Consider the following 21,972-nt stretch of genomic DNA (forward strand, 5'->3'; position numbering starts at 1 on the left):
TTTTTCCAACCCTGAAATAAAACAAAGCGAGTCTGAGGATGGATAGATGGCATTTTTCCCAATTACAATTAAAATTACAATTAGTTTTCACTGAAAGACAATTACAATTACTTTCTCAATTACTAAAGTTCAAATTACAATTAATCACAATTACTGATCCTTTAATAAATAATCCTTATTAAACATAACCGTCCTCTCGTGTTAGCTTTCTGTTAGCATCTCTAATGCTAACGGGTCAGTTTGACCTATGTCTATAATTAGCTGTAAAATACACTAATAAATATTATCTATCATCTAATTAGCTTCTCATCTATTGATTACCTTGTTAGGATTCATAATCAATCAGTATATTGATATTAATATTTATGGTGTGGGAAAAGTTGATCTGAAACATATTTGAATAATTATTAAGTAGGTATGTGTGTAAACCATAGAACTGTAACAGGTTTGTGTTTAATTAAATTGTAAATGATAATAATTTTCATGCCAATTACAATTACAAAGTCAATTATCTGAATTAAATTAAAATAATTCCATCATAAGTTTAATTAATTACCAAATACAATTATAATTGACCCGAACCACAGAAAAGAACATAAAGATCTGAGAATGACTCAGTTCTTATTATTGTTATGTTCTTAAATAATGGAAATGTTGTTTACTCAATGAAGGGTACTTTGTAGTGTTGTTCATGTACTTAAATGTCCTTCCATTTGTGGACAAAAATTGTTTATGACGGCAATAACAGAATAAAATGATTACCTACAGCCTTAAGGTCATCATAAAACCCTATATTTGATATGTTACACAATAAAACTGGTTTAAAATTGACCAAATTAGGACCAATTATAGAATTGGGTGTTTATGGCGGCCATCTTGGACGCCATCTTGAATTTCTGGAAACCCTCAGATTGTGATTCAGTTGAACTTCTTCTACAAGAATAAAATCATAACCTCCCTTAGTTTTATTTTTAAAGGTTCCCACGATGGCTGCTGGACTTTATGGATGATGAGTTCACATGTCAGGGCTTCCTTTCCCTGGTGCCCTCATCTAACTCATCTAACTCATCTAACTCTCATCTAACTCATCTAACTCATCTAACTCTCATCTAACTCATCTAACTCATCTAACTCATCTAACTCATCTAACTCACAGCCTTCACAGTTTACCCAGTTCTCCTCCTCCTCCTCATTTCTGTGACCCCATATACATATTTAACATTATAAAAAATAAGTTATTGCGCATTCAAAAAAAGTGCATTGTAATATCTGAAAAATATCTCTTTCTCTTTGTTACTATTGTTTGGATAATCTGGTGGATTCCCGGTGATGGAACAGCTGTGTGGTTTCCTCCTCACTGCTGTTCACTGGAGGGACTAAAGAGGTGAACGTAGACAAGAGAAGAAAGAGAAGATGACATCACATCACAGGTGTCGCTACGCGATCACCATGGGAACGTCGTCTGAGAAACCGCTGATCATTGGAGCATCTTCATCTTCATCACCTGGAGAGGAAGAGGAAGAGGAAGAGGAAGAGGAGGAGGAAGAGGAGGAGCGTGTTTACCATCAAAGTCATTGATTAGAACACTGTTAGATGTGTGTAGTGTTACACATCTGTGTGTAGTGTGTGTAGTGTGTGTTACACATATGTGTGTAGTGTGTGTTACACACCTGTGTGTAGTGTGTGTTACATATGTGTGTAGTGTGTGTTACACATATGTGTAGTGTGTGTTACACACCTGTGTGTAGTGTGTGTTACACATATGTGTGTAGTGTGTTACACATATGTGTGTAGTGTGTTACACACGTGTGTAGTGTGTGTTACACATATGTGTGTAGTGTGTGTTACACATATGTGTGTAGTGTGTGTTACACATATGTTTGTAGTGTGTTACACATGTGTGTAGTGTGTGTTACACATATGTGTGTAGTGTGTGTTACACATGTGTGTAGTGTGTGTTACACATGTGTGTGTTACACATGTGTGTAGTGTGTGTTACACATATGTGTGTAGTGTGTGTTACACATGTGTGTAGTGTGTGTTACACATATGTTTGTAGTGTGTGTTACACATATGTGTGTAGTGTGTGTTACACATGTGTCTAGTGTGCGTTACACATGTGTCTAGTGTGTGTTACACATATGTGTGTAGTGTGTGTTACACGTGTGTGTAGTGTGTGTTACACATATGTGTGTAGTGTGTGTTACACGTGTGTGTAGTGTGTGTTACACATATGTGTGTAGTGTGTGTTACACATATGTGTGTAGTGTGTGTTACACATATGTGTCTAGTGTGTGTTACACATATGTGTGTAGTGTGTTACACATGTGTGTGTAGTGTGTGTGTTACACATGTGTGTAGTGTGTGTTACACATGTGTGTAGTGTGTGTTACACGTGTGTGTAGTGTGTGTTACACATATGTGTGTAGTGTGTGTTACACGTGTGTGTAGTGTGTGTTACACATATGTGTGTAGTGTGTGTTACACATATGTGTGTAGTGTGTGTTACACATATGTGTCTAGTGTGTGTTACACATATGTGTGTAGTGTGTTACACATGTGTGTGTAGTGTGTGTGTTACACATGTGTGTAGTGTGTGTTACACATATGTGTAGTGTGTGTTACACATGTGTGTAGTGTATGTTACACATGTGTGTCTAGTGTGTGTTACACATATGTGTGTAGTGTGTTACACATATGTGTGTAGTGTGTTACACATGTGTGTGTAGTGTGTGTGTTACACATGTGTGTAGTGTGTGTTACACATATGTGTAGTGTGTGTTACACATATGTGTGTAGTGTGTGTTACACGTGTGTAGTGTGTGTTACACATATGTGTAGTGTGTGTTACACATATGTGTAGTGTGTGTTTATTACCCAGTTCGTCTCCAGACGAGGAGAAGATGGCTGAGCCCAGACGAGAGTTGTAGTGAGAGTTAGCGAACGCTGTGAAGTTGTTCTGTAGCCGTCGGTGTCTGAGGTAGAGAACCACCAAGCTAGCGCACACGCCCAGCAGCAGCAGGAAGAGAACGGGCACCACCACAGCAGCCATGTCCCCTGAGTGGCCCTCAGTACGGGACGCATCACTGGCCCCTGGATAAAGAACAGGAAGTGATGTCATTACAGTCAATCCTACCTGCTACAATAAGATTTGGGGTGTTAAAACAGTGGTTCCTGACCCTTTTTGGATCGTAGCCAAATTTCATAATCACACATTTCTGGTGACCCTCAAAGACATTTTTTTTCTAGACTAGTTTATGATCATGAGAAGCTCAGATATTTTTATACTCAGTTTTATTTAAACTAGATTTAAACTTGAGAAAGTAACAGCATAGAAAACAGTTGTTTAAGATTGTGTGTCGTGTTTTAATTTTAAAAATAATTTAATGATAATAAGAATTTAACAATTTAAATATATATTTTGTTAATCAGTAGTTAATTTGACATGTTTCTTTGAGGCCTTTTGTGTATTTTTGTTGTCAATTAATACATTTCTCTGTTATTTTTGTCTATTTCTAGTCGTCTTGTGCAACTTTCTGTGAATTTTGTGCGTTTCTGTTCCAATTGTATGTATTATTGTGTTATTTTTGTCGTCTTTTTGGTAAATTTCTGTTATTTTTGTGTGTGTTTCTTTTAATAATTTTGGTTAGTATATATAGCATATATATATATGCTATATATACTATATACATATATATATATATATATATATATATATATATATATTATATATATATTTCAGGTGACGCCACATGGGGGTCACGACCCCAAGGTTGAAAAACACTGTTGTTAAAGGGATCCTCCAGTGTTTTCATAAATGTGTCTTAAGATCTTCTAAATGTCCTTATTAGTAAATCTGTGTCTAATAAACACACAGGATAGGATTATTTTACAGTTTTAGAGCCTGTGTTCCTCCATCTTGAAATCATGTGATTGATGATGTCACACGGCCCCACTGCCTGTAAACATCCATTGTTTTCTATTAGAGTGAAACATTCAGCCTGATTTATAGATTATTTAACAGATTTTTAGATCATTTAGTAACTTTTTCAGTCACAATAACAACTTGTGCTGCTTTTAGTTGCTCTACAAAAACATCAGGAAAAGTTAAAGATGTTGATGTAAACCTTTTTTTACAGAAAGAGGATAAAACAGCTGTGACCACAGGGGGCGACAGTTTCAACTCTGAGGTTTGGTAGTTGACAATGAAGCAGAGAAGAAGAGCTCTCCTAAGGGACTTTTACTCTCTCTTAAACAGTGCACTGACACGCTCTGGTGGCTAAAGTTAGAGAATAAATCAGGGAGAACATTCCACACCTGTCAAGTATCCCGTTTTAACCGGGAAACTCCCGTATTTTATCCCTCTTTCCCGCCATCTTCCCGTATTATTATTTTCCCATAAATATCCTGTATTTTATTGTAATGATTAAAATATGTCTTACTAAACTGAACGCCGTCACTAGCCTCGTGAGAACTTCCACCTGAAATGGCCTGAGTGACAGTTCTCGCGAGATTAGATTAGATTAGATTAGATTAGATTAGATTAGACTAGATTAGATTAGTGATGACATCAGCAATAAACCCAGAAACAACAGAACAGAGATGATAATGAAGACGTTCTGGTGATAAAAACAAAGAACTGGTGTAAATATGTTGTAAAATATAACATAGAGTTTATCTTCATAAAGACCATCAGGATGTGACACAGTTACACGTTCTGTTAGATTAATAACTCATATTATAACGTCTACCACAGAGGAAGGAACCACGTAAGTCACCATGAAAAATCATGAAGTGAAATTAACAGTAAATATACAACATGTTGACTTGTATATAAACTGTAAGTATATTAAATAAACATGAACTTCATATACACATTTATGTTTTTATTTAGGCTGTTTTATAATTTAGGAATTAGGGCTGGGCGATATATCGAGATTCAAGATGTATCGAGTTTTCTATTTTGGTGATATAGAAAACTATAATATTTCATATATATGTATATATTATAGCTTATTATGGAGTCGCTGCTTTTACTTCTCAGAACAACATGTAAAGCTCAGTTAGATGATTAATAAGTGTCACATATTGATCAGATGTTTATTAATAAATGAGCCTGTGTGACATTTTGTGGCAAATTTAACCCAGAATTGTTTTTCTGGTCAGACTTTATTTAATAAATTATCTAGATTTATATCATATTTCACCATTTTGAGAAAATATATTGAGATATGAGTTTTGGTTCATATCACCAGCCCTAGTAGGAATGTTTACAGTATTTTAATGTTAATAAAGGTCGACCTACCAGATTATAATCACATTATTGTATTTAGTAAGTGGTTGATAAGTGGATATTTTACATTTATTGTACATCTATATTAATATATAAGAGATACTGGAGCTTGGTTGGGTGGGTGGGACGACTGGTAGTGGGTGTCAGAAAATGTCCCTTATTTTCAAATCCAAAACTTGACAGTTATGACATTCTAATAATGTTTAATATTAACCTCATTAGAGTCATTTACTTTGTTTCATTTAAACACTAGATAGAATATCTGTGCTTTGCTGCGTAAAGCTGAGTGTTGGATGCGTTGGGTGGAATGGATGGGTTGGATGCGTTGGGTGGGTGCGCCCCCTACCTGTGGGCTGGTTGTGCAGCAGCAGAGCAGCTTCCCCACACAGCTGACCATTGAGCAAACATCGTGCCTGCACAGAGAAGGTGTAGTTGTGTCCCAGACGCAGCGTGTTGATACGTAGGTAGGTCTCTGTGGTGTTCCCCAGGTAGGACGTCTGATTGGTCACGCTGTCAAACACATGCACCTCATAGCCCTACACACACACACACACACACACACACACCTTTATAGAGCCTCTGGTTTTCTGTTTCAAATTTTTCTTTTGTTCTTTCGTCGTCTTTTCCTAATCAAATATTATTAGTAGAATTTTTGTTTTAATCTAATTAATAATAGACTTTGTAATTATTTAATCTAAATTAATGACCTAACAATATTTGACACAAGAAGCAACATTTTTCTAGTTTAAATGTATGTTAATATATGACTGAATCAATAAAAACAATGGTCTCACCCTGGGACCCACTTTCTGTCACGGTCATTAAATCGTTAGAATTCAACCAAACAAATGTAAAATAGCTGTTGAAAACACACATACATAATCTTTTTTAAAACATAAATATATATATTCTCCTGTGCAACATTTCACAGCGTGCCTGTCAAACAAAGGCTTCCTTCAAAATAAAAGTCCAACAAGAGAGACATTAAGCATTTATTTATTTTTGATCGGCTGTTTGTGACCCACCAGTACAGGCCCGCGACCCACTTTTGGGTCCCGACCCATCAGATGAGAATCACTGTCTTAAACAACTAAATAGTACTAAATAGTATTATTATTATTTATTATCTCAAAATGTATTTCCATCACTGAGAAGTGACATTTGTGTGTCTCTGTCCACGTGTACGGAAGCAACATCTGTGTGATTGTGATACTTTCCTAAAACATGCATGTGAGAATATATTCAGATTATTATTATTATTATTTTTGAAATCTGTATTTTCTGCTTATTTTTCTGTGATGACATAAAATAGGAGATAAAGTAACAAACAAAAAAGAACAACCCGTAGCCACTGATGCAGTAAACATACGTTCTGTAAAGAGACATGACAGTTTTACTAGAGCAGTCACTAGCGTTATTAGCGTTACTAGCAGTGACGTGCCATCAGGGTAGGCAAGGTAGGCAGTGCCTACCCAAGGGAGAATTGATATTTTGATTATTTGTTTTAATTACATATTATTTATTTTTCCATTTCCAACAGCCTACAGTACCTATAAGTTTGTAATTGTCCGCATTTTGTGCGTTTCATAGCCCAAATTACTAAACAGCACTATTTCCTGGAACAGCTGCACAGTCTCACTCCACTGTAAGGCAGAGGGAGGCCACGCCCCCTCACAAAGTCACGTTGCTCATCTGCCTTTGTTCCCATTACATGATTTTTATGTGTTTGCACATGCGCAGTCAGGTCCCCAAGATGAAAACCGTGCTATGCTAAATGCTATACGTATGTTCACAGTGCATTAGTGAATCGATGCCATGTGACCACTGCTGCTACGTTCTCTAGCTAGTGGGCAGGATAGCACTACAGACATGATGACAGCGCTAGAGACGATATATAAACTTTGTTTAGAGGAAAAACTACAGCTTTTAAAAGATGGAGACCAACACCTGAGCTACCAGACCTTCAGCAAAGCTAAGGTCAGAACATTGTTGGTTCTTTCTACAGTGAATGGAACAAAAAGAAGGATTGACTTTGTGGATGCTCCTCACTGAGGATGTTCTGAGTTGTTGTTGTTGTCATTTTCTCCATGTTTCTGTGTTTCCAACACAAACAACAGATGTGCTGTCGTGTCATGAGATATATGTTGTTGGAGAGTATGGAGGCTATATTAAATAATGTTTATGTTTCTTTAATGGTGTTTATGATGTTGATTTTGTTAGATGATAAATACTTGTTCATGTGGATCTTGTTGGGTTTTTTCTTTATTATTATGAATTTTATATTTTGATAAGCGCATTGAGATGACTTTGTTGTAAATTACGCTATACAAATAAAGTTGAATTGAATTGAATTAACACTTGCCAGTAGAAACATATAAAATTGTCATTGGTGGTCTAGATTTACAATGTGCCTACCCAACCCTAGTGGTCACGGCACGTCACTGGTTACTAGCATTACTAGCGTTATTAGCATTGTTAGCTCACCCTGCTCTCATTGAAGCCCTTCTCTCGGACTGCCAGGCTCTTCCAGAACAGGAACACGTGGTCTTTCTCAGTCAGGATTTTCAGAGCCTCTGGAGCTTGGAGAGGAACTGCAGGAACACAGAATTTACTTTAGAACCTCAGCTAGTCCACCGTCCTTTGCTTTACATGCACACCTCTGTCTAATGTGGTGTAAACTTTGAAAGTAAAAACCAAAAATGAGTCTATAGTCATAAAACAACAGCAAAAATACACAAAATGACAGAAAAATGCACAATTAGAGTAAAAACACAAATTTGCTCCAAAATCAAACAAAAGCTACAAAAATACCTGAAAAACACACCAAACAACATTACAGTTCATTATTCTAAATACTAACAGGAATGTTGATCATGTGACCCTCAGGTCAGAAACACTCATGTTTTACGTTCTCTCTCTCTCTCTCTCTCTCTGTCTCTCTCTCTCTCTCTCTGTCTCTCTCTCTCTCTCTGTCTCTCTCTGTCTCTCTCTCTCTCTCTCTCTGTCTCTCTCTCTCTCTCTCTCTGTCTCTCTCTCTCTCTCTGTCTCTCTCTGTCTCTCTCTCTCTCTGTCTCTCTCTCTCTACTGAGGCTTTTTAAAGGTTTAGTGAAAGTTAGACATGTACACGTGGGATGGACTGGTGTGTATGAGTTTACCCACTAATGTGTGTGTGTGCAGATGTGCGTGTGTGTACCTGTGCTCAGAGTGTAGCTGGCCTCCTTGGTCATGTTGCGTAGTCGTACAGAGATGCTATAACGTCCTCCAGGCTCCAGACCTTTCAGAACGTACTCCACCGTGTTGTTCTGAGAACTCACTTTGTAGTCACGCTCTACTTTACGGATCACATCACGCACGTGGATCACATACGTCTGACAGGAAGTGGAGCAAACACATCAGTCAGACTCACTGCTTTACCTAACGTTAGACTGACCTGCAGGGCTGGGCTCAGCTATAACTCTAATTACATACAGTAATTCATCATTATTACAATCATGGTGTAATTACAATTGTAATTGAAAACTCTGTTTCTGTTGTAATCGTAAGGGTAAGGGTTGGGGTCACATTTCTAGATTATAATTACGTCTTCAATTATCCATGTTCAATTACAACACAATTCTGATTACATTGACCAGCATTTTTTCCAATTATAACTAAAATTACAATTATCATTTTCCCCTGAAAATTACATTCTACATTCTACAATTTCAATTAATCACAATTACTGAGCTTTTAATAAATAACCTTATTAAACATAACCTTCCTTTTGTGTTAGCTTTCTGTTAGCATCTCTAATGCTAACAGGTCAGTTTGATCCATGTCTATGATCAGCTGTAAAATACACTAATAAATATTATCTATTATATATTTAGTTTATCATCTAATCATTTCCTTGATAGGATTCATAATCAATGAATATATTGGTTTTAATATTTATGGTGTGGACACTGATTTAAGACATGGGTCAAAGTGACTATATTTTATTTTCTCGTATAGCTGCCTTTGTGTTTTGTAAATTATATTATTAATATTATATTATATGATTGTTTAACTGAAGGCTTTCAAAGCTGAGGTGAATGTGGGCGTGTCCTACCAGGTTAGAGTTGGGGGAGTCGTAGGGCGGCTGCCACTTCAGCGTGGCCTGGGTCTGGTCTACGTGAACACGGTGGAGGTTCCTGGGAGGAAGTCTGTCACTGGGAATCATCTTCACCACCGCGTAGTCTGAGGGAGGACCCAGGAACGGAGAGACCACCCGGACCTGTGGGCGGAGCATGTGACCGCTGAACATCACAGAGTGAACCATGTGACCTCTGAACATCACACACTGAACCATGTGACCTCTGAACATCACAGAGTGAACCATGTGACCTCTGCCTACATGCATACAGGATGTGGGTGTGGTCATGGTTTACTTTCTATCTGCATTAATTAAATCTAACGCTAAATTATTAAAGTGTACCTGTAGTAGAAATTGTGTTTAATTTATAACCAGTCAATAAAATATGACTTCAGACCCATCTCCAATCTCCAACTCCACCAACATCTCCACTCCTCTCATCTCTTTGAAACATTTCAATCCGTTCACACCACAGCACAAACATCTCCTCCTCACAGCTGACTCTGGCTCCTTATCCATCCTCCTCCTCCTCGACCTCTCCGCTGCATTTTAAACAATAGACCATACTGTTCTCCTCCACCGTCTACAATCACTGGACATCTCCAGCACAGCACTCCTTTGGTTCACCTCCTACTTCTCTGACCGTCACCACTTCGTCTCTGTCAACAACTGCAGCTCCCACACTTCCCCCGTCACCCACGGTGTCCCTCAAGGTTCAGTGCTCGGCCCCTCCTCGTTATCATCTAAATGCTTCCCCTCGGTCAGATCATTTGCCACCATGGACTCCACTTTCACTGCTACGTCAATGATACCCAACTCTACATCTCCACCAAATCCATCACCCCAGTTACATCTTCACCATCACTAACTGCATCTCCAATATCAAAACCTGGATGGACAATAACTTTCTTAAACTCAAAAGTAATAAAACAGAACTCCTCATCACCGGCCCCACATCTCTCCTCCCCTCTGTCCAGAACTTTACCCTCCTCATCAACGGTCACAATGTCACCCCTCCCCCTCTGTACGCAACCTCGGCATTATAATAGACTCCTCCCTCTCATACCAAACACACATCAACCACATCACTAAAACATCCTTCTTCCACCTCCGCAACATTGCCCGCCTCCACCCCTCCCTTACTCAGTCAACAGCTGTTCAAAACTGGCTTTTCCATAAATCATGTAAAGCATCTTTGAGTGTCCAAAAAAGCGCTATAAAAATGTGATGTATTATCATTATTATGTGCAAAAAAAACACTTTAAAACTATGGAGATTATATGACATAAAATATAATGTAAAAAATAAATATTTTGCATTAAACATGTTTCTCCCACAGGTTCACTTTAATGAATAATAAACCTCAGTGAGGTTAATAATGAATAATGATACTCACCAGGAACAGAAACTGTTCATCAGTGTCTACAGTCACTGTGAGGCTGAGTGAAGACGTTCTGACCTGACGAGGACGACGGTACAGATCCAGGAAGGAAGTGGCATAGAACACACCAAACATCTGGATACAGGACACCACAGGAAGACAATCATCAATCAATCCATCAATACTAGGTATTAATGTCTGATCAATCTGATGAAACTTTTAGGTGTTTCCCTTTTTAATTCTTCTTTGTCTGCTACAGACAGGGACGAAGCACCACATTTTGGGCTCTGGGAACAAACCACTGTGTCGGGCCCCTACAGTAAGTTATTCATATTTTTTTTGCCCAGTATTCTTGCATTATTACAGTATATAAGCTTTATTTTTTCATCACAATAACCTAATGACTTCATATCCATTACTTGCATTTTAAAAATCTGTTCTACTATAAGAACCAAAGACCCAAGGTCCCCCGCTTTGGACCCCCCGCCTTGGGTCCTGGGAACTCAGTATCCTTAACCTCCCCAAGGCCGACGCCCATAAGTGTGAATAATCACCTGAGCAGAGGAGGTGCTGATGAGGCTCCAGCTGAGGTCCACAGAGGTCTGGTTCACCACTCTAGTTTTGAGGCTGGGTCTCTCAGGCTGGGAGCCTTTGGTGTGGTGGTGGGACAGAGCACTGGGACTGTCTCCTATCCTGGTGTTAGCCCACACAGCTAACTCATACAGGGTCCCCGCAGTCAAGTTTGTGGCTGTGGTAAGGTACAAAAACACTTCTCATTGCACAAGTTCCCAGTATACTCATAATATCGATGCACAGATAACAACGGTAGAACCTGACGAGAAGTCTTTGAGTTTAAATGAAAACACTGGATGGAAAACTAAAGCCTAGTTGTGTGAAAATTGTTAGATAAAGTGTTTGTGGGTTAGTGGAGCTCTGCTAGCCTCAGCTAGCACCTCAATGCTAATATGTAGCAGCGAGCACCTCAATGCTAACCATGTAGCAGCTAGCACATCAATGCTAAACATGTAGCCGCTAGAACCTCAATGCTAATCATGTAGCAGCTCGTCCATCAATACTAAACATGTAGCCGTGAGCACCTCAATGCTAAACATGTAGCCGCTAACACCTCAATGCTAAACATGTAGCAGCTAGCACCTCAATGCTAAACATGTCACAGCTGGCACCTCAATGTTAAATATGTAGCACCTAACACCTCAATGCTAAACATGTAGCAATTAGCACCTTAATTATAAACATGTAGCAGCTAACACCTCAATGCTAACATGTAGCAGCTAGCACCTCAATGCTAACATGTAACAATTAGCACCTAAATGTTAAACATGTAGCAGCTAGCACATCAATGCTAAACATGTAGTTGCTAGACCTCAATGCTAATATATTGCCGCAAACACCTCAATGCTAAACATGTAGCAGCTAGCACCTCAGTGCTAACATGTAGCAGCTAGCACCTCAATGCTAACATATAGCAGCTAGCACCTTAGTTATAAACATGTAGCAGTTAACACCTCAATGCTAACATGTAGCAGCTAGCACCTCAATGCTAACATGTAACAATTAGCACCTAAATGTTAAACATGTAGCAGCTAGCACATCAATGCTAAACATGTAGTCGCTAGACCTCAATGCTAATATATTGCCGCAAACACCTCAATGCTAAACATGTAGCAGCTAGCACCTCAGTGCTAACATGTAGCAGCTAGCACCTCAATGCTAACATATAGCAGCTAGCACCTTAGTTATAAACATGTAGCAGTTAACACCTCAATGCTAACATGTAGCAGCTAGCACCTCAATGCTAACATGTAGCAGCTAAAAGGGAAAATGGTCCTAGTGGAGCAGACAGTGTCTCCAATCCACACTGGACACTCAGACTGGGTTCAGAACCAAAATTAATAAATTCATGAGTGACAAATGAATTGTATTGATCATAAAAGTGTTCTTACTGTTTAGGATGTGTTATAGCACTACATATGGACCTGTTGTTTCATTTCATTTAGGTTGAGGGCTTTGTATAAGAATTGCACAATTTTTTTAATCTATTGACAGCACTAACAAAAACAAGTGTACATACTGCAGCTTTAAACAAAGCTGTTTTATTGTCCTAGTAGGACCAGTACCTTTAAAGACCTCCCCCATCACTGTGTGGTTCCTGCTCTCCTTCACATGAGAGTCAAACTGCCAGGACAGAACCACCACATAGTGTTTGACCTGAAAACAGAAAGAGTTCCATCACTACCACAGACACAGAGTGAACACATGGAGCAGAGGGAGCAGGATCCTTACATCATACTGGGAGTTCAGACTGAATGAGAGGCTCATGGAGTCTGAAGTGATGGTGTCAACGATCACTGAGGGAGGGGGCACCGCTGTAGGAGGAGAAGAACACATCACATCAGTTACAGCGGGGGTTCACTCACTGATTAAACCAAAACATTCTCACTCCCAACTTGGCACATTGTGGGGTTCAGGTCAGACCCTTAGCGTCACATAATTGCCTTATTTCAAGATAGACTGTGGCTTTACAATTGTTTTTATGACATTTCTAGTGAGAAATGTCTCCATAACTTATGGTTATGGGTAAGTTTCGGTCGTGTTGTTGTAGTAGTCGAGACCTGTCTTGGGACCAAATTTTAAAGGTCTCGGTCTCGTCTCGGAAGCATTTTGACTCGGTCTTGTCTCAGACTCGGGCTGCCCGGACTCGAGATTTTCCGTCAAGACCATTTGAGACCAGCACTAATTCCTGCAATTTTTTGAACTTTTTTATAATGTGATAATAACACGGAGAACGGGAAAAAACAATCCTTTAATCCACCCGTATAATGACCACAACCTTCCTTTATTTTTTTTTACCTTGTCTGCACATGCTGTTGAAGGTTAACACTACAAGAAGTGCAATCTTTTAACAGCAATGCATATTTTGTTATTGCAATTAAATAAATTTATTTATTTCATTGCATAATTGTGACCATCACCAGCCCTCCCTAGGGAAGGGTAAGAAATACTTTATTAAAGGGAGGATGTAAAAAAGAGAGGGCAGTGTTACACCAAGGTGAGGGGTTGGAGAGGGGTGGGGAAGTTAACAGGGAAGAGGGATACAAGATAGGAAATGGAATGGGTGGGGAGTAGTCGATAGGTTTCAAGTGATGCGATGTGAAATTGTGGTTGTGTATATTGTGCTTATTGTTGTGTTATCAAGCCAGTCTGGTGACCAGTGTGCGGTTTAGGAATAATGGTGGTGGCTGTGAACAGAGGAAGAAGTGAGTGGAAATTCCATAAAACAGGTATTTGGGAACAACGTGTCTATGGTTGAGCCCAGTATGAGTGTTATCCCACAGCCCAAGGCCAGTGCATCCATGACAAATGTATTTCCAAGAACCGCCACTGCAAAACCCACGAGCCGCCCCCGGGCCCGAAGAAGCAGCCAGGCCAGCTGCAAGAGCGGGCAATCTAGGGGCCCCCGGCGACCACCCCACGGCCAAGCAGCCCCCCGAACGCCCCCAAGATCCCAAGCCGAGAGGCAACCATCGCCCCCCCCATACACACCCGAGAAAGCCCCAAGGAGCCAAGGACCCAGCGCACCACGCCACCGATCCCACCCCCAACCCCCAGACCACACATGTCAACAGAAACTATTCAACATACAAGATTTACATTTTTAATTATTGCAGCTACTCTATGATTTTACCAAAATTAAGTTATGTATTTCAGCTATTTTAATATATAAATGTAAATACATAATTGCTTTTAAATGAAATTTGTGATTACTTGTATGCAATATGTGTGATTGTTTATATGAATTATGAAATGTGTGTGTGTGTGTGTGTATTTTAAACAATTACCTTCAGAAACGTATTGTATTTCTGCTCCATCACGTGGGTGAAATGGGTTCTGATGGCAGGATGTAGTCTGGGTTGAACTGGGTTATCATTAAATTTAACTTTATTGGTCATGTATATGTTGTTACACATATATTGAAATTTGTCCTCTGCATTTGGACCCATCCCTGGGGAGCAGTCGGCAGCCATTTTGCGGCACCGTCGACCATGAAGAGCAGCCTCATATCATAGATCAGCATCTGCAATACTGACTCAGTGAGGGCAGTCGCCTGTTGCGGGGTGCATGTCTGCTTCTTTTGCAGAAAGGGGTCCATGGTAGCGCTCTGCTTCAGACTGAATGCATTTAATTTAAAATACTTTTGTCAGGCACAGTCAGGCATCACATTAAAGCTCTCTTTTAAAGCGAAAATACGCTTCTAAAATGTACAATGTACATTAAAAATCAAACATATTGGCTTGAATGTTACTTGAATCTTACTGAGGCGAGTCTGACTCCGTTTCGTCCAACTGGCCTACGTGATTTCTCTTTAAATGCTTGAGCATCACCGAGGTGCTGCCGTGATACGCAAGGTCTGCTTTGCAAACCTTGCAGCAGAGATTTTAATGAAGTGCGATGCCTCACTCCTTCAGAGAAACACGTCGACAACGTTGACGAATCGTTGCAGCCTTAGAATTCAGTCAAATGACTTGGTTCCGCAAAGTAAAAATAAGTTCTCCAACAGGATCTGGACATCCGCTTATAGAATATCCATGTCAGATTACAGCCAGATTCAACGAGCATTAATGGAGGAGTAGTCATTTGAAAAATGGGGCCCCCTGGTGCACCCGTGGCACGTACAGAGTAATGGGCCCCATTTATATATTGGTATGTGCCAATGATTCAGGACCACCAACTGTCGTAATATTTGACTCGCAAATAAATGAGTCATTGAAATTTGATGGAGAAGAGTCAAAAATGGGAGAAATGTAGCAAAAATGGCAATAAAAAGTGATGAAAATAGGTTAAAATAAGGAAAGTTTAGTGTAGTTGCAGAAAAATAGGGTCCTGAACCCTAGGTTGAGAACCCCTGCTATAGAGGATGCTGGGCAGCTTGGCTCTTACCTTTTTCAGGAGTGATGGATTTGACTTCGCTCCAGTTTCCAACTCCTCGACTCGTCACTGCAGCGACCTGCAACAACCAATCAGGACTCAGCATTAATTCATCACAAACTTAATGTAATTTTATACAAAAATAAACTAGTGGAAGCAGGTTTTTAACTCACTCAGTGCCATTGACGAGATAACTCGTCATTTCAGATCCAAACACTCAGTGGTTTTTTCACGGGGGATTGCTAGAAAACGGGGATTGCTAGAAAACACCCTGGCGGAGGTCCCTCATCAATATCTAAACTGTGGGGTGTTGTAGTGACCAACTGTGTCCTGAAGATGTCAGCAGTACACCATTAGATGAGAGATTAGCCACTGATGCTACCATTAGTTGGGGAGGAGAAGCAGGAACGAGTGAGATTATGCCGCTATGAAGTGATATTGTGACGTATCTAGCAGCTCACAGCTCCACATACTAACACAGAACATGTATGGACCTGAGTGGATTATTGATAATGTTGCGATGGTGAGATGAAACCATCAACTAACCGGGCTAAACGGGTCATTGCTGCGTGTCGGGAGGAGGAGAGGGAGGGGAAGGAGGGCGGGGTACAAAATACCCTCAGCCTGTGAGCCAGATAGCAAAATAATAGGTGACACGTAGGAGGTAGCAGCGCACCTTTGGATGAGAGATCATCCATGCTCAGCAGAGCTCAGAGGGAGAGGAGGACAGGCGTTTACGATACAGAAAATGGCGCTATGTACGAGAGTTGACGTTCCCAGAAGCGCACACTCAACCAGAGCATGTGTGGAACTCGTGGATAAGGTGGCGATGGTGAGATAAAACAATAAAAGAACAGGGAACGCAGTGACACTGCATGTCGGGGAGGAAGAGGAAGTTACTTGTGTACAGACTTGTCAGCTTTTTTCTCTGAAACTGAAGATTGTGTAAAACTTGCTCTATTCAACAACTTATTACGAAAGAACAAAACGAGCCAGAAACAAATGTTTTTTTTTTATGAAAGTAGAGGCTTCAATCTTTCAGAATCTGCTGTCAGATTTCAGATAGTCATAGTAGAAAATATTCTGTGGGTCTTTAAAATCAGTCAAAATGCTCAAAAACGGCTGGCACTGAGGGGGGATAGAAAATCTGAAAATGGCTGGCACTGAATGAGTTAATGATACTGTGAAAGAGCAGTAACACAATGAAAATGAACTACAGCTTTACCAATCAATCAATAATCCTCCTCTACCAACAGGGTTAGTGCACCACTTTATCTGTATATAGGAACAGAAACACTGAATGTGTGTGTGTTACCCTGAACGTGTACAGAGTGTTGGCCTGGAGGTGGTTGAACGTGGTGCTGGTGGAGATACATCTCTGAGACGTCCAATCAGATGCTCCGCCTACACTGTATTCCACCTGTATACACACACACACACACACACACACACACACACACACACACACACACACACACACACACACACACACACACACACACACACACACACACACACACACACACACACACACACACACACACACACACACACACGACAAACTTGTACATTACAATTGATTTATCTGGAATAATTTTCATCCAAATCTTTTCTAATTTCAGGTGAACATTCATGACTAACTAATTATATTGATTGACATTGGTGACCCCTTCTTTCCTCTCATAAACACATGTATCTACTTATTTTTAGGTCCTTTTTGCTACATATTTGATGCTATTCACTATAACGTCGTCTGTCTCAGACACATTCTCCTCTATGTCACATTTACTGTGAAAGAGCTGTTCCTAAACCTCATTGCTAGTAAACATTTTCAAGAAAGAGAAAGAGAGCACACAGATTGCAATACTCACAGGATGTAAAGTCACAGTTTTACACAGCTAAAACAGCTAAAACAGCATGGGGTCAAATTGACCCCAGAAGAACACCAATGGGTTTTCAGCACATTGAAAAAAAATATTATCATTAATAATATTATGCTTAATCAATTGCAATCAAGTCATGAAATATGAAGCAAAAAAATAAATAAAGTCAACTCTTACTTTGATAAAAGAATGATAAACATTCAATGGGGTCAAATTGACCCTGAGGATAATAGGAAGGTTAATATGTGAAAGGAACCTAAACGTTAAAAACACTCACGATGTACTCCCTGATGAGGCCGTGTCCTTTATCAGGAGGGTTCCAGAAGACCTTCACTGTACCATCCTCTTCATTATCACTGGAGAGCTGCAGGTTCCTGGGGGAGTCGGGCACTGCACACACACACACACACACACACACACACACACACACACACACACACACACACACACACACTAGCATTAACTTGCAATAACCTAGCATTAGCAATAACATTGATCAAGCATTGGCCTAATATCAGCATTAGCATCAACATGAACTAAATATTAACCTAGCAAAAACATTAACCTAGCAATAGCATTAACATTAGCATTAACCTAGCAATAGCATTAACCTAGCATTAATATTAGCATTAACCTAGCATTAATATTAGCATGAACCTAGCATTAGAATTAACATTTATCTAACATTGGCCTAGCATTAGCATTTACTTAGCTAAGAATTAGCCTAGCATTAACATTAGCCTAACATTAACATTACCCTAGAATTGACCAGGCATTAACATAAGCTTAGCTTTAACATTAACATTAGATTAGAATTAGGTAATGATTAGCACTATCTTAGCATTAACATTACCATAAGCCTAGCTATAGCATTAACCTAGCATTAGCATTAACATTGATCTAGCATTGGCCTACCTCTAGCATTAGCTTAGCAGAAATATTAGCTAAGCATTAACATTAACCTAGCAATAGCATTACCCTTGCATTAGCAATTGACCTGACATTAGTATTAACCTAGCATTAGCATTAACCTGTTAAAAAATTCAGAACTTGTAATGAAAATTGTTGCTTTAGTCTCACTATCATCTGCAGCTACGTTTCCCTCTGATAATGAGTGTAATAGTGTGTTTTTATTTTACCTGACAGCAGAGCAGAGTAAATAATACGTGTACTCACATTCCTCTGATAATAATATTATATATATATATATATATATATATATATACACTGTATATTGATAATACTCACATTCCTCTGATAATAATGATATTATATATATATATATATATATATATATATATATATACACTGTATATTGATAATACTCACATCCCTCTGATAATAATGATATATATATATATATATATATATACTGTATATTGATAATACTCACATCCCTCTGATAATAATGATATATATATATATATATATATACACTGTATATTGATAATACTCACATTCCTCTGATAATAATGATATTATATATATATATATATATATATATACACTGTATATTGATAATACTCACATCCCTCTGATAATAATGATATATATATATATATATATATATATACACTGTATATTGATAATACTCACACCCCTCTGATAATAATGATATATATATATATATATATATATATATATATATATATATATACTGTATATTGATAATACTCACATCCCTCAGGCGTCCTGACAGTGATCACCTCGTTGGTTTTGTGCAGCTTACTGAGACACTGAGTCAGCACTTTCACATGGTAGGTGGTGTCTGGTTGTAGCACCCTTAGCTTGTAGCTGCTCTTGTTGCTGTGAGTGTCCATGATGGTCCACGGCTGGGTGCCCACCACCCTGAGGAGGGGGGGAGAGAGCCATCAGAGTAGCCTCATCTTAGCTTCAGCTTAGCTTAACATTAGCCCCACCTTAGCTTCACCTTAGCTTAACCTTAGCCCCACCTTAGCTTCACCTTAGCCCCACTTTAGCTTAACATTAGCCCCACCTTAGCTTCACCTTAGCCCCACTTTAGCTTCACCTTAGCCCCACCTTAGCTTCACCTTAGCCCCACCTTAGCTTCACCTTAGCTCACAGTGTGTGGGAACAAAGATCCAGTGAACCAGGGTTACACTGCATTAGTCACATCTTTAGTCAAAACGTTTTTACATGGGGCTGTATTTGAGTATATGCTGAATCCATTTTTAAAGGGATCCATGCTGGTAAAACTTCTCAAAATTAAAGAAGTCCAAAATGGCCGCCATCTGTATTGCCAATTTGGATATTTTGTCATAACTTTGGTTCTATTTGACATAGAATCATAATCTCAGTGGTGAATTAGGGCTGGGCGATATGGCCTTTATCGATATCACGATATATGATACAGTTGTGTGTGAAAGTCAGGGCACCCCTTTAAAAACAGCATATTTTATATATTTAAAAAGTTATATTCATATTTACTGTCTCTCTGGTATATGGGAAAAAAAGACAATATTGTCAGGAAACATTAATGCATAGTTACATTTTATTTTATAAATTGAACAAAATTACAAAAATGAAAAACATAATTTTGGCATGTGCAAAAGTCGGGGCACCCTACAGCATCAGTACCTTCAGTACTTAGTAACACCCCCTCTGGCAGATATCACAGCTTGTAAATGCTTCTTATAGCCAACAACAAGTCTCTGGATTCTATTATTTGGGATTTTTCCCCATTCTTCCTTGCAAAAGGCTTCCAGTTCTGCAATATTCCTAGGACGTCTTGCATGCACAGCTCTTTTAAGATCTACCCACAGATTTTCGATAATGTTTAAGTCGGGAGACTGTGAAGGCCATTCCAAAACCTTCAGCTTGCGTTTCTTGAAGTAGTCCATGGTGGATTTGGAGGTATGTTTAGGATCATTATCCTGTTGTAGAAGCCATCCTCTTTTCAGCTTTAGCTTTTTTACAGATGCTGTGATATTTGCCTCCAGAATTTGCTGGTATTTAATTGAATCCATTCTTCCTCCACCCGAGCAATGTTTCCTGTCCCACTGGCTGCAACACAACCCCAAAGCATGATGGATCCACCCCCATATTTAACAGTTGGCAAGGTGTTCTTTTCATGAAATGCTGCTCCTTTTTTTCTCCAAACATACCTTTGCTTATTGTGGCCAAAGAGTTCTATTTTAACTTCATCAGTCCACAGACACTTGTTTCCAAAAGTCATCAGGCTTCTGTAGATGTTCTGTTGCATATTTTTGACGTTGTATTTTATGATGAGGTCGTAGATAAGGTTTTTTTCTACAGACTCTTCCATGAAGGTCTTGTTGGTGCAAGTATCGGCGCACAGTGGAAGGGTGCACCACCACTCCTGAGTCTGCTAAATCTTCCTGGAGGTCTTTTGAAGTCAAATGTGGGTTTTGGTTTACCTTTCTGACCAGACTACGAGCTGTTCTCTCCGAGAGTTTCCTTGGTCTTCCAGATCTCTTCTTGACCTCCACAGTTCCCCTCACCTGCCATCTCTTAATTATGCCTCGCACTGTGGAAACTGCAAGCTGAAAACGCTTTGCTATCTTCTTGTAGCCCTCCCCGGCATTGTGGGCATCAATTACTTTCATTTTTTCTGTCTTACACAGCTTCTTAGAGGAACCCATGGTTGCTGAGTGTTTGTACAAGGTTTGTGGAGTCGCCGTATTTAAGAAACCCTGAAATTGGCACCAGCTGGCACTCCCTAATGACAATTGTTGACACATGCTTCAGGACCAATGAGCTGGTAGAGGTCTGAGCTTGTAAAAAGAATCTGACACTTTGAAACTCTCAGGGTGCCCCGACTTTTGCACATGCCAAAATTATGTTTTTCATTTTTGTAATTTTGTTCAATTTATAAAATAAAATGTAACTATGCATTAATGTTTCCTGACAATATTGTCTTTTTTTTCACATATACCAGAGAGACAGTAAATATGAATATAACTTTTTAAATATATAAAATATGCTGTTTTTAAAGGGGTGCCCTGACTTTCGCACACAACTGTATATATCTCAGTGTTTTACCCTTGCCTTGAGATGATGCTTTGATGTATACAATTGAACCAGAATGGCAATAATAATAATAAATAAATGTTTTCTCTGTGATGTAATTGGGTTTCCCAACAGCATTGTGTACCTGTTAGTTTTTTTTGTTTTTTCAGAGACAAACCCTTGAAATAAATGATAAGAAAAGAATGTGAGGACTTTCTGTTAAAAAACAACTCCCTGGAAGTGTCACCGTCCTTACTCTGTCATCAGAGGGAAGATTATATCATATTCTTCAACAGAGAAAACGATTGATGAAAAAATTCATAAACTTACAGAACAATACGCAGCTAACCCGTCAGCACTTTTA

General features: G+C 39.1%; 1 protein-coding gene across 1 annotated transcript in view; it reads right to left on the reverse strand.

Annotated features, from left to right (window-relative positions):
- Positions 1–474: 474 nt before the first annotated feature.
- The window catches only part of sorl1 (sortilin-related receptor, L(DLR class) A repeats containing), a 119,255-nt gene continuing 97,757 nt past the window's right edge, over positions 475–21,972 (reverse strand). Inside the window, 14 exon segments of the mRNA XM_028464750.1 lie at positions 475–1,504; positions 2,878–3,093; positions 5,640–5,829; positions 7,778–7,884; positions 8,487–8,661; positions 9,384–9,548; positions 10,804–10,923; positions 11,343–11,536; positions 12,927–13,017; positions 13,093–13,175; positions 15,748–15,814; positions 17,051–17,155; positions 17,896–18,008; positions 19,297–19,466. Of these exon segments, the coding sequence (XP_028320551.1) occupies positions 1,437–1,504; positions 2,878–3,093; positions 5,640–5,829; positions 7,778–7,884; positions 8,487–8,661; positions 9,384–9,548; positions 10,804–10,923; positions 11,343–11,536; positions 12,927–13,017; positions 13,093–13,175; positions 15,748–15,814; positions 17,051–17,155; positions 17,896–18,008; positions 19,297–19,466 (1,864 nt within the window). The 3' untranslated portion in view covers positions 475–1,436.

This window comes from Gouania willdenowi, chromosome 13 (assembly GCF_900634775.1).
Source record: "Gouania willdenowi chromosome 13, fGouWil2.1, whole genome shotgun sequence".
NCBI classification, from domain to species: domain Eukaryota; kingdom Metazoa; phylum Chordata; class Actinopteri; order Blenniiformes; family Gobiesocidae; genus Gouania; species Gouania willdenowi.